Source organism: Mchenga conophoros, linkage group LG14, assembly GCF_057382185.1.
Source record: "Mchenga conophoros isolate Kocher_MC1m ecotype Shallow Benthic linkage group LG14, M_conophoros_male_GT1.1, whole genome shotgun sequence".
Lineage (NCBI taxonomy): Eukaryota > Metazoa > Chordata > Actinopteri > Cichliformes > Cichlidae > Mchenga > Mchenga conophoros.
Window position 1 is genome coordinate 39756324 of NC_140539.1, and position 12771 is coordinate 39769094.

Sequence of the window (12771 nt, forward strand, 5' to 3'; positions counted from 1 at the left end):
TTGCTGTCATCACTTTATCATCTACAGCACGTGGAACTTTAGGTTTGCCATCACTATACTTACAGGAAATGGGATTTTGGATGACAGTGTTCTGTTTAGCATCCGTGGATTTCCACGTTTCTGCTTTGTTATTCCAGTAAATGTGAACTGTGTGCAGATTGGAGGCTGGAACATGACGGGCCCCTGGGACAAAGACAACTTCATGGATGTTCTGAAGGTGGTCTCCGGTCCGTACCGAGGTCAGCCGTTCTTCAGCGTCGGAGTCAGCGCCGATCCCAAAAACTCCAACAGCAACGTCATTCAGGTGAAGCAGAAACACCTGGTGACACATTCAGCCGATGAGCCACTGAATGAACATCTGTCTCAGTTTCCTCTTTAACTTAAACTATTTCATACTAGAATACTTATGCTTCAAGCTTCTGCAGACGTGTTTGCTTTTTGTATTTGTCTGCGACAGCAGAAAGAGAAGCTTTCAAATGACTTCTGTGCTGTCACAGAGTCACCGTGTCGATCTCTTCTGCAGGTGGACCAATCAGGGCTCTTTCTGCCATCCAGGGACTATTACCTTAACAAGACAGCCAATGAGAAGGTAAGAATGCCTGGAGCGGTGTACCTCTTCCAGTGACATGCTGACTTTATTGAAGCTTAAATAGAATAAACCTGACTTCTTCCAGGTGTTGGTGGCGTACCTGGACTACATGGTGGAGCTGGGGATGCTGCTGGGGGGCGAGAGGAGCTCCACTCAGGCTCAGATGCAGCAGATTATGGACTTTGAGACAGGGCTTGCCAACATCACCGTCCCACAGGACCAGCGGCGAGACGAAGAGAAGATCTACCACAAGGTCACCATCGCGGAGCTGCAGGTGAGGCTGGCGTCCTGATTGGTTTCTGTGTCTGGTTACATCACAGGCCACTGTTACTGAAGGAACCTAGTGATGTTTGGCAAACATCTGAAAGACGTGAGGGTTCAGAGCCTCTCCTCCCACATTCTAGGTTGTTTCCTCTGAGGCTGGACAGGAAGTGAATCTTCACCTGTGTCCATCTGGCTCGTCACCGTTTCTGTTTTGAGCCGAGAGCTGTCGTCGTTTGAGTCACGAGGTCTGAGTCTACGTAGAGTCGCAGATGTGAACGGAGGCTTCACTTTGTATTGTGTTTGATTCGCTGTCATGTTGTGAAACGGCGTCACATGTGCAGAATTCACTGTCAGAAAAATGTTTGCTGGAAATATTCAAAAAGTCACCGAAAGTCAAAGAGCTTCAGAGACGCGTCGAGCAGACGCAGCCTGACAGAATCAACATGAAAGCAGTTGGACAAAAGGTCAGAGGTCACGGGTGGTGGCTGTCAGGGGTGATGGAGACAAACGGACGGCCAATGTTCATCGGTCTTTATCAGCGTGACGCTTGTGTGCGTCCTCTTTCCTGCTGCTAACTGGGTTTGGGTTCATTTCTCTGATCTCAGGTCAGATTACAGCGTTTGTTCTGCAGCGCTCAGACCGTGCGTTTGTGTTTTCTCCTTGCGTTCCTCTGACGCGTCCTCCTGCCATCTTCGCGGTGGCCACAGTAATTCAGCAGATGTGTTTCATCGTCGGCGTTGTGGCTCTGATGTCGTGGCGGCGCAGCCTGTCTGCTGCAGCTCTCTGTCCTCCAGGGCTGCAGATGCTTCAGGGGTCCCCATGGCTACCGTTGCCATGAGTCGTTGCTATGTGACTGCACCTCTGAGAGAGGGAGGGAGGTTAGATAACAGGTTATTATATAAACATGGTTGATGTGAAGATGGAGGAGACCTCAGCAGTCTGGACTCTTCCTCCTCACATTCATTTTAATTCTTTTATTTATTGTTTCAGATGCTTTGATTTTGCTTATTGAAGCATCTAAATTTATATTTTTTGCACATTTTTTAATAGTTCTGTGAAAATGAGACTCCCGAGAAGCTGATATATTTCCTGCAGAACAAAAGAACAAACTCTGCAGGCTGTACAGTACTGTGCAAAAGTCTTGAGTCAATGTAAATAGGCAGAGTGATTTATTGAAACATGAAATATAGCACATGAGACAAAAACAGAGTTTGTGCATTTCTAATGAGCTGAAACTGAACGTTTGGTGTGAGCAGCTCTCTGTGACCATCTTCAGTTCTCCAGGTTTCTTCTTTGGATGTTTCTGCCTTCTGTTCCCTGTCAGGATGAGCCCACACTGCTTCAGTGATGCTGAGGTCCGGCTCTGGGCAGGCCCATCCCTGACCCACAGAAATGAAGCTGCAGCCAATCAGAAGCTTTCCTGTATTCGTGATGGCACTTTTCTCAGTTCATAAGTCATTGTTTTTAACAAAGATCTCCAACACCACCGACTGACACGCAGCCCAAACCACGACTGAGCCTCCTCCGTGTTTCACAGACTCTGTGTACTCAGTGAGTGTGCACAGGCCTGGCTGCTGCGTGTAGGTAACACAGGAAAGAAGGTGAAACTGCTGATTTGTGATCTGTTTATGTCAGAGATGCATCCGTGTTCCACCCATGCATTGCAGTATTGTGGGGGTCTAGAGGCCCACTGCTCTGCTGTAGCAGGGTGAAAGGCGGGGTACACCTGGCCCCGTCCTCAGCCCGTTGCACAGTAACGCAGACGCAGAAACCTGTTGGTGTCCACGCCTACGGCCAGTGTGGGAATGTCACGTAGCCTCACACAGGACGGACAAACCCAATGACCTCAGCCGGCTGGTGGATTCAGACCCTGGACCCTGTTGCTGTGAGGACCGCTGCTCCGCTGTACACAACCCTATGGTGAAGTCATGTTGTTTAGGGCTGTGGAAACTTTACATGGGCTTTGCTGATCGGAGAGCAAAACGTGTCAAAGCTGTGAGCTGCTGCTTTCTGTGCCATTGTCTTAAAAAAGCCTCCACTCATTCACTGTGGTGTGTTTCCTCCCCGCAGAGTCTCCACACTTCAGTTTTTGACTTTCTGACTGTTTGAAGCTGAAGCAAAGCAGACAGCAGGGATTAGCTTTCCATCTCTGCATCTCCCCCCCGGGTGGTGCAGTCTGCTCCCACACTGAGGATTACTGCTGACAGGCAGGCAGCCCTGTTAAAAGCCCCACTGCTCTTTCTCACAGACAAACAGGAGCTGCTAAGTTTGAGATGCGCATGAAGTCAGAGCCACTTTGCCTGTTCGCGAGTCAGTATTTGTGGAACGTGACTCCAAATTATTTGTGCAAAATTCGCCTGTTTTTCATACCGCAAATTTAAAATATTCGCTAATTTTTTAGATTTTATTTTTGCGACTAAGTAGTAAGTTGTAAATCGAAATGGTATTGTTTGGGGTGTTTGGGGTGGTAGCTTGGGTTATACCTGGTCTCTAACCCCGGCAAACACAGAGGGCTCGAGTGTAAGGCCTTTATATGCAGAGCAAACTGACAGTGTATCTACACCGTGTGCAAGCAATCACACATGTGTACATACGTGTGAATGCAGATGTGCCTGCTGGTCTGTCAGACTCTTTAAACACACTCTGATGTCTCTGCTCGCTCTTCGTGGTTATGTTTTTTTATTCTTTCTGGACGTTAGCGTCTCCTCTGGGATTCTCTGTTTTACTTCCCTCCTTTGTTCTTTTCCCAACACTGTTATCCTCCTGACTGGCTTCACCTCCTTGTCCTTCTTCAGATGCTCCTTTGTCTCATTTTCCCCGCTGATTGGTTCATTGCTGGGGTCAGTTTTATTGTGATGTGATGTGTGTCTCTGCCTTTCCAGCTGCTGGCTCCAGCCATCGACTGGTTGGACTACTTGTCGTCCTCTCTGTCTCCTCTGGAGCTAAACGACACCGAACCTGTCGTCCTGTATGCCAAAGAGTACCTGCAGCAGGTGTCGGAGCTCATCAACAAGACAGACCGCAGGTCAGCCGCTATCCACTGCCCCACCCCCACAGCGGTAACACACAGGTCTTATTGACATGAATTGTCAGACTGTGCTGCTCTCATGAATGAAGTGCAGGTTTGAGCAGCTCCGTGACTCTCACTCAGAGTGAGACTCACATCACAGACACAATTAATCATTAACCAGCCAAATTTTTGTCAGGTAAATGCATTAAAAACCTTCACCGTCTAAAGCTTAAATAGGTGAACAACAAAACAGTAGTTAAGTTGTGTGAAGTATACCCACCGCTGTGAAGCCGGACATTTGAGCACAGGTGTCTGTGGGGACTGACCCACTGCTGCAGCCTGAGAAGTGAGAGGGTTAACTTAAGAAATATGCACAGATAAAAAAGCCAAATCACACTCCAGCTAAAGATGCGGAGCTTAGTAACTGTGAAACAGAAACTAGGATGAGTACGATTTCTAAAGGAATAACTTCTCGAGTTCATTTTTAAAGAATGAACATCAAAAAATAATCAAACACTTATGTCTGTGTTTACGTGCATCTGGTAACACTCCTGTCAGCCCAAACACTATAAGCAGAACAACACTGACTGCTGAGTTCTGAAAGTTCTAAATTAAACCTGTACAAACTTCTTATTCACCAACATGTCCCACAGTGACGTAGTCCCTGGCATCCATCCTTCCCTGCTTGCTCTGCCCTGCTTGCTCTGCCCTGCTTGCCCTGCCCTGCTTATCCTACCTCTGCTTGCCCTGCCCTGCTTATCCTACCTCTGCTTGCCCTGCCCTGCTTATCCTACCTCTGCTTGCCCTGCCCTGCTTATCCTACCTCTGCTTCCCTGCCCTGCTTATCCTACCTCTGCTTGCCCTGCCCTGCTTGCTCTTCCCCTGCTTCCCTGCCCTACCCCTGCTTGCCCTTCCCTGTTTGCCCTAGCCCTGCTTCTCATGCCCTGCTTGCCCAGCCCTGCCCTGCTTAGTCTGCTCTTGCCCTGCTTATTAAATCTGCCTGGTTGGTGTGTAATGAGAAGTGTGTGTGTCTCCAGTCTGCTGAACAACTACATGATGTGGACATTGGTTCAGAAGAGTGTCGCCAGTCTGGACCAACGCTTCGAGAATGCTCAGGACAAACTGCTGGAGAGTCTTTATGGGACCAAGAAGGTACAGAAGCTTGAAATACTACTGCCACTGCTGCTGATACACTCATTAGTGTTACTACTGCTGCAACTGGTAATCCTGCTAATGGACCAATGTGTGTTTGGGTTATTGTGTTTCTGACTGGGACTAACGCTTTCTTTTTCAACTCCTTAAACTGATGGTGCATTCAGCTGGTGTCAGAATAACTGGAGTTGTAAGTTGTAATATGGTGTTTGGGTTCCAACCAGTCGGTGCCCTTCAAGTAGAGTGACCTCAGTTAGCTAGAATATTGTTTATTTCAAGGAATGCTTAAAACAACCCGGAAACAGCGATCAGTGTGTTGTTTAAACATTCTGACATTCTGATAAAATACTGTGCATCGTGTTTAAAATTCATGTTGTTTTAATAACAACTTAGACACACACGAACACAATAAACTCAGAGCTGGTCTGATCATTACTAAGGTCATGTCTGAAACCATTCACTCATCCTGTGGGATACAGTTTTGTTTGTTTTTTTTACAGTTTTTTTACTCACTGTTTTTTACTGGAAAGTACTTGGTCAGCCATGTTGTTTTTAAAGTACTCTATAAATAAAGTTGGATTGAATTGGTTAGCTCACGCTTAGTTTCATGTGTTATGCCAAGGAAGGAAGTGATACCTTAGTTAGAGCCAACTGGTTCAATCATTCAGGACTGGTTTCAACAAGCAGCTGCTTCTTTATGCTAATACCAATCTGTAGCAGGTTAACTGCTTCTAACTGGTTGTAGACTCACCTGCTCTGGTCTAACTGGGCCTAGGAGTTTGTAACTGCATGTGTTTTATCGTAGTCCTGTACGCCGCGCTGGCAGACCTGCATTGGGAACACTGACGACACCCTGGGCTTTGCGCTGGGAGCGCTGTTCGTCAAGGCAACTTTTGACAAACAAAGCAAAGAGATTGTGAGTCACTGAGCCGGCCCTGCCTTCGGAAACTTCGTCATGAGGTCAGATTGAGGTCTGGTTAGTTTGAGCTCACTCGCTCATCTCTTACAGGCTGAAAAGATGATCAACGCCATCCGGTCAGCATTCAAAGAAGCGCTAGACCAACTCAGCTGGATGGACGACCAGACGAGACAGGCTGCAAAGGACAAGGTCCACACAGACACACAAACACAGCGCATACGCAACTTAAAGTTTGTACCCTTGGGGTTTTGAAATGTAGGAGACAGAAAATGTTGGTGGTGGTTAGGTTTACAGACGGGTTAGGCTACCTTAGTTGAGCTTAAAGTGCCCGGTATCCCATAATATAACAGTTTCACTGTAAATAATATCAACAGCACCAGGAAAAGAGGCAGAAAAAGGCTGATAACTAGGAAAAGGGTTAAAGACTGATTTGTCTGTGTGCTCCTCGTTAGGCAGATGCAATCTATGACATGATCGGCTTCCCAGAATTCATCCTGGACTCCAAGGAGTTGGACGATGTTTATGACGGGGTGAGTGAACACTGCTAAACATCGCTCGGTCCTCTGCAAACCAACCGAAGTAAGTGATGGTGGCTATCCCGCCCTGGCTCCCAGAGAGCCAATCAACAGCCAGACCAGGAAACACGAGACGTCACAGGGCTTTGAAGTGGCAGCACCAAGAAGTGCTCCAAGAAAGACGACTGGTGGTAATCAGTCGTCTGCACAGCACACACTGAGGGAACACTGTGAAAGCCGTCCTAAATCCGATTTAGGACATTTGCAATTAAATGTTTCCTGCAGACTCTGAATGTCAGACTCTAGATTCACGTTTGGGTGGTGCTGTGCTGCCCCCTGCTGTTCAATTTAATGTAATCTAACAGCTTGGTTCTGTATTTCAGTATGAAGTGTCAGATGACAGCTTCTTCCAGAACATGTTGAACTTCTACAACTTCTCCTCTCGAGTGATGGCCGACCAGCTGAGGAAGACTCCCAACAAAGACCAGTAATGCACACGTGCATCAGTGCACACAGAGGTCACTAATACACGCCGACATCAGGAGGCGCAGCTACACAAATATACAGGCGCACACGTCCTCAGGGGTCGTACTCACAGTGTAACGCAGTGTAACCATCAGTTTACATTATTTATATTATTTATTTTTTATATTATTTTACCAATTTAAACCTACACATCAAAGACTTTTAGTTAACAAAATGACAGGACAAGAGCTCGCATTAAAAACAGGGGCTGATGGAGGATTTTCACTATTTTATTTATGAGCTCAGAGGTAACTGTGCGCTCAGTCTGTGGAGCTGATTATGAGACTTAAGTCACAGTTTAGTTTCTCATGTGCAGGTTTGGGAAAATGAATTGGCCGGCCCCGGTAAAGGTCAGAGGTCAGGTCTCAGAGAGAGCACACCTGTGGTTTAAACCTGACTTATTTGTAATGTGAGGTTTTAAACTGAAACAAATGCATTTCTCCCGTCGGAGTCTCGTATGAATGGTGTTACAGGAGCGCTGAAGATAAACATGAGGTTTCCCGGTCAGGTGACACCGAGCTGACTCTGACTGGTACTGAACTACGCTGATGCTTCCGTCAATGTGTTAAACCGCGGCTGTAGGCGGGCTGTGTAAAATACCAGCTTATTCAGTATATTTGTATCATCTGTGTTTGGTACAATTCGTCGTTGATGACGAGATATCCCAGGACCAAACAGGATCGATGTACATGAGGCTGACATTGCTCCTGTTGGCGCTGATTTTTGCAAAGGGGAGAAGTTATCTTTGTAGTTGAGCGCAGAGCTAATCCTGTCATCAGATGGACTGATCATAAGGCCCACCCTGTTTTGAGTATATGTGCAGAGTCGTAGTGGTTTTTATAGATCTACCAACAGATTAGCTGGTGTTTGTGCTGGAAGAGCAGCTCTGGTTCACATCACAGCTGGTCAGTAACTCGTCTTTGCTGACACTTTGCAAATACGATCCCTGAACATTTATACGGTATGGCTGGACCGCAGATTAACTCCTCTCCCTCCCCTTCCTTTCTCTCTTCCTCTCCTCCTCCTCCCAATCCTTTCCTTGTTTCCTGTCCTCCTCCAGATGGAGTATGACTCCTCCTACAGTTAATGCCTACTACATGCCCACTAAGAACGGCATCGTCTTCCCTGCTGGGATCCTGCAAGCTCCCTTCTACGCCCACGACCACCCCAAGTCTGTTTACCTCAGTATCTACCTGTCCATGCGTCTGCCTGTCTGTCTTTACATGTTCTTTTCTTCAGCTTTCACACTCTTCAGGATGCTGTTTGCTCTTATTGTTGTTGTAATGAGCTCTGCTGACTGTAGGGGGCGCTGGCAGGACTTTAGACTTTCAGTTTGTGGGTGTGGCTTAAATCATCACTGAGTTTGGGCATAAAGTTCTGATTAAGTGCTGATCCGGTCATCCGCACCATGTGTGTGTGTGTACTGTAAATATATAAAAATACTAATTATAAACTTTATAAAACGTGTTTTTTATAAAGAGCTTCCAGACCAATCGCAGCTGTTTCTGGACTCGGTGTGTGGGTAACGTTTTGACTGCTGTGTGTTTGTGTTTTCAGGGCACTGAACTTTGGTGGCATTGGGGTGGTGATGGGCCACGAGCTCACGCATGCCTTTGATGATCAGGGTGAGTTTCACTCCAGGTCATATTTGATTCACTGCACTCAGTGTGGGCGTGGCCTGTGTTTATTCTGAATTGGGGTGATTATTAACGGACGGCTGCAGTCCTGGCGGCCGACTGTCGTTCCTGTTGTGCGGCTTTGAAGTCTGATTGAAGTCGGCTGCCCGGGGCGCACATGCAGCTGACGTGTTGTGATGTAAATTCAGATTTGTCCACGTGGTCTTAAAAACAGGCAGGCGTGGGGGCGGACCCTCAGTAATTCCATAATTTACCTCAAAATGAACTAAACAAACCTAATGAGCTGGAACTAAATCATGTTTAACGGGAGCTTAAAACAGGCTCAGGCTCCAAACTGCCACAAAAACAGGAGCATGAAACATTAAACAATTGGAGAACCACAGATGGTAATCCTGATTACCTCAGGAAAGTACCAACACAGCTGCAATGTGGTCCTTGTGTCCATCAGGTCGTGAGTATGATAAAGAAGGAAACTTGAGGCCATGGTGGCAGAACTCGTCCGTGGAGGCGTTTCGCCAGCGGACCGAGTGTATGGTGGATCAGTACGGCCGCTACACCGTCAACGGAGAACACATCAACGGAAAACAGACACTCGGAGAAAACATCGCCGACAATGGGGGGCTAAAGGCCGCGTATCACGTGAGTAGGAACACAAACCGCTGCAGCAACAGGTCAACACCTCCCACTAACCCGCGTGTTGATGTTTTCCTCCTAAGGCCTATCGGTCATGGATCCAGGGAAACGGAGATGAGAAAAGACTTCCTGCTGTCAACCTGACCAATGACCAGCTTTTCTTCGTTGGATTTGCCCAGGTGAGACGCTGCAGACAAACAACGAAGCTCAGCTATTTGCTTTTTTCAGTTACAGATCTAGACCGCCAAACCTAAATGGGATTAGTTCATTCAACTCAGAAAATGTCAAACGCCATCCGTTTCCTGTTACCACTGGTGTCCCCCAGGGATCTGTCCTCGAACCTCTTATAATAGTCATCTACTTCCTGTTGCTCAAAGGAAGTAGATGATTGTGAGACATTTGATTAAAAAAATGAAAGAAAATGCTGCATCGAGATTTGTCCCTTCTCAGATTTCTGTTCTGTTCTTTTAGGTGTGGTGCTCAGTTCGGACACCAGAGAGCGCTCACGAGGGCCTCGTGACCGACCCCCACAGTCCTCCCCGATACAGAGTCATCGGCACGCTCGCCAACTCTCCGGACTTCAGCCGCCACTTTAACTGCCCCGAAGGGACACCCATGAATACGGGGAAGCGCTGCGAAGTCTGGTAGTCAGACCTGAAAGGACCAGCTCGGGGTGGTGCAGGAACGGGGGGGGGAGTCTGTCAGCTGACGGGTTGACGGGCTCGTTAGTGTCTTAATTAGAGTTCAGGTTCTTTCATGGGGTGGGGGGAGCAGGTGTAATCTTCAGCTTCAGTTAATCTGTAACTTGGTGACGATCAGACTTACTTCCTGTCTGGAAACTAAACGGACTCGGTGGACGTCACACAGACACGAAGGACTGACGAGGAAGAAGAAGCCACGTGGGCGGTGGCGATGATTCCTGCTTTTATCACGTTATTGATTCATAGTGTTATTAATGGGCTTTGGTTTGTGTGTGCGTGTGTGTGTGTGTGTGTGTGTGTGTGTGTGTGTGTGTGCGCGTTTTGTCCGTTGTGTGAAAGAGCTCTATAATTCCACCCCCTACGACATCACTGTGATGACCTCATACAAAGTTGAACTGTTACATAATCAGTCATGGCTGTGTGTGTGTGTGATTGGCCACTCAGTTATTGAGGAAGCTGTCGCCTGATTGGCTGGGAGGCTTTCAGTTTTAGGGGTGTAGATTAGGATTAAGGAGAGGAACGAGGGTTTCGTGGATTATTTATGAGGTTTTAAGCATTTAAAACACTTTTTCTCGGATTTATCTCCTCGGTCCGTTTCTCGTGTATATAATCTGTCAGAAATGTCGAAGTTGAATCCACGCTGTAACCACTGTTTCACTCTAAATTAAGACAGACGTGACATATTTTAAAAGGTTTTCCATCATTTTGTAATCTATTACAACCCTTTAATGAGTCTGTCGAGGATTGCCTTAAAGCCAGCGTTATCTTTAGGTAACACAGAGCATAGCTCACCTTCCAGTTTGCACAGTTTAACCGACTCACTACGTTAGCGCTCTGCAACCACTAAGTAACACACTGTTACCAGGAGACACAGCCTCACTTCCAGGTAAAGACCAGTGTCAGTGAATCAAACAGTGAGTAGAGAGGAAACAGCTTAAAACCAAAACCTGATCCTAAAACTGAGTTTGGAATTAAAATTTCAAAATAAAATGCAAACACAATCCTGTCTATGGTCTATCTCACAAAAATAGATGATTTATTTGCAGTGTTTTGGTAGCTCATCTTTATCAGGTAAACGGTGAACCTCTGAACATCTACCACAGCGGTCTGGTTCACATGCAGCTCCACGTCACCAGTTTTCACCCATTTGCCAACAAAACAACTTAAAACAGAAGAAGTGGGAAATATACACTGGTGGGTGAAACTGGAGGTGTGGAGTGCGTGGTCCGCTGGTGAAATGGTGGATACTAAGAGCTTAGTGGCACAGGAAGTAGTGGAAGTCAATCAAATTTCCCAGTTGTATTTGTTTCTAATGTTTTATAATAACTCAAGTTTGCTGTTTCAAACACTAGTTATACAAAGAATCATAAATATACAAAAGTATGATGGAGTAAAGCTCACAGGACTGCATTTCAGATACAGTTGGTGCAACCGGTGAAAACACAAAACTGGAACACTTTATAATGAAACTAACAAGAAGCTCCACATACTCCTAATATACTAGTATAGATATCAAGCCACATGCAGCCATGTTTGTAGCCTTTGGATTTTTTTATTATTCTGTATTTAAATGATTTTCTATAGTTTTAAGCCATTCGGTGCGCGGGGAATGTGATTGGCTGTAAGCTTGCTGATGTCATGGCTTCTCTTGTCACAAACCATTTGCCTGATCTGTGAACGAGTCAGTGAGCAGGAGTCTGTCCTTGGAGCTCTGCATCTGTCCCACTCTTTCATTTTTTGAAATAATCGGCTGCTCACTGAGCTCGAGGTCTGATGTGATGTGAGGGTGGCGTGAACTTCAAAATGAGACTTTTGGTGTATAAATGGGTTCATCATCAGACCTCGGCAGTAAACAGCTGGACCAGGAGTGGGATTACCTTTAGAAATACTCAGAGTAAACATAAATATGAGAGACAGACTGTCGAAGTTAAAGATCCAACACACGTTAAACCTTCATTCGTTAAAGAACTGACGACTTGGTACCTCAGACTTCATTACCAACGATTCCTTAAAACATGGCTGAACTTTAGCTCCCGCCCAGTGCAGGCACATGACTGACGACAGGTGGCGCTCTCGGCCCGCTCACCTGAACCACAAGCTTAATATTCACGTTAAAGTCAGTGTTGTGATAATAACCATACACTGTGTATTGTCAGTGTTTGTGCATGTGTGGGTGTGCGTGTTTTGGAGTGTGTGCCGGCTTCGCCTCCCCCTATGACATGACCGTCCAATCCTACGCAGCTCCCGTGTGTGACGTCTTTTGTTCTGCAGAAGAAGAAGCTGCCTCCGGCGAAAGATGTGTCTGGGTGCGTTTGCGTGTTCTTGTATGTCTATTGTTGTAAGGACGATTAAAAACGTTGGTTCTCCACTTTGGGACAGATTTTCTGAGACCCTTTAGAAGCAGGGTTAGGTTATGAGTTGGGGGGGGTGCATCGCATCTACAAGGGTCCTTGTGTAGGTGCAATGAAACAATAGACAGACAAGTGTGTGTGTGTCAGGAGTCAGAGCTGTGTAAAAATCTGTGTGTACAGTAAACAACAATAGAGCTGAAGTAGAAGAAACTGCTCATTTTAAACTCTGTGTCTGTCCTGAGGGGGCGTCAGTGCTCGTCCAATCACAAGGCTGCGTTTCAGGTGGCTGCTGTGGGGGAAAAAACACCTGAAGTTTTATCTGCTTTTATTTTATTGCCCGAGAATGTAGAGAAAAGAATGAGAAATGTTTTCTATCAGGCTGCAGAAATATAATAAACACTGAACACACTCAGCCACACAGTCCTGCTCTGTTATTACAAGGAAAGGTGGAGCACGGGTGGGGGTGCATGATCGC

At 46.5% G+C, this 12771-nt stretch overlaps 1 protein-coding gene across 2 annotated transcripts in view; it reads left to right on the forward strand.

Moving 5' to 3' along the window:
• Positions 1-12708, forward strand: part of ece2b (endothelin converting enzyme 2b) — a 33011-nt gene extending 20303 nt beyond the window's left edge. Inside the window, exons 6-19 of one of the 2 annotated variants that reach the window (XM_085244519.1) lie at positions 158-304; positions 524-589; positions 675-863; positions 3736-3878; positions 4901-5015; positions 5821-5931; positions 6025-6123; positions 6387-6464; positions 6833-6936; positions 8035-8145; positions 8532-8599; positions 9060-9250; positions 9328-9423; positions 9716-12708. In XM_085244519.1, coding sequence (XP_085100645.1) covers positions 158-304; positions 524-589; positions 675-863; positions 3736-3878; positions 4901-5015; positions 5821-5931; positions 6025-6123; positions 6387-6464; positions 6833-6936; positions 8035-8145; positions 8532-8599; positions 9060-9250; positions 9328-9423; positions 9716-9892 — 1695 coding nt within the window. In that variant the 3' untranslated portion in view covers positions 9893-12708. The remainder of the gene's footprint in view (positions 1-157; positions 305-523; positions 590-674; positions 864-3735; positions 3879-4900; positions 5016-5820; positions 5932-6024; positions 6124-6386; positions 6465-6832; positions 6937-8034; positions 8146-8531; positions 8600-9059; positions 9251-9327; positions 9424-9715) is intronic. The other variant, XM_085244520.1, reaches the window with a different exon arrangement.
• Positions 12709-12771: the final 63 nt, after the last annotated feature.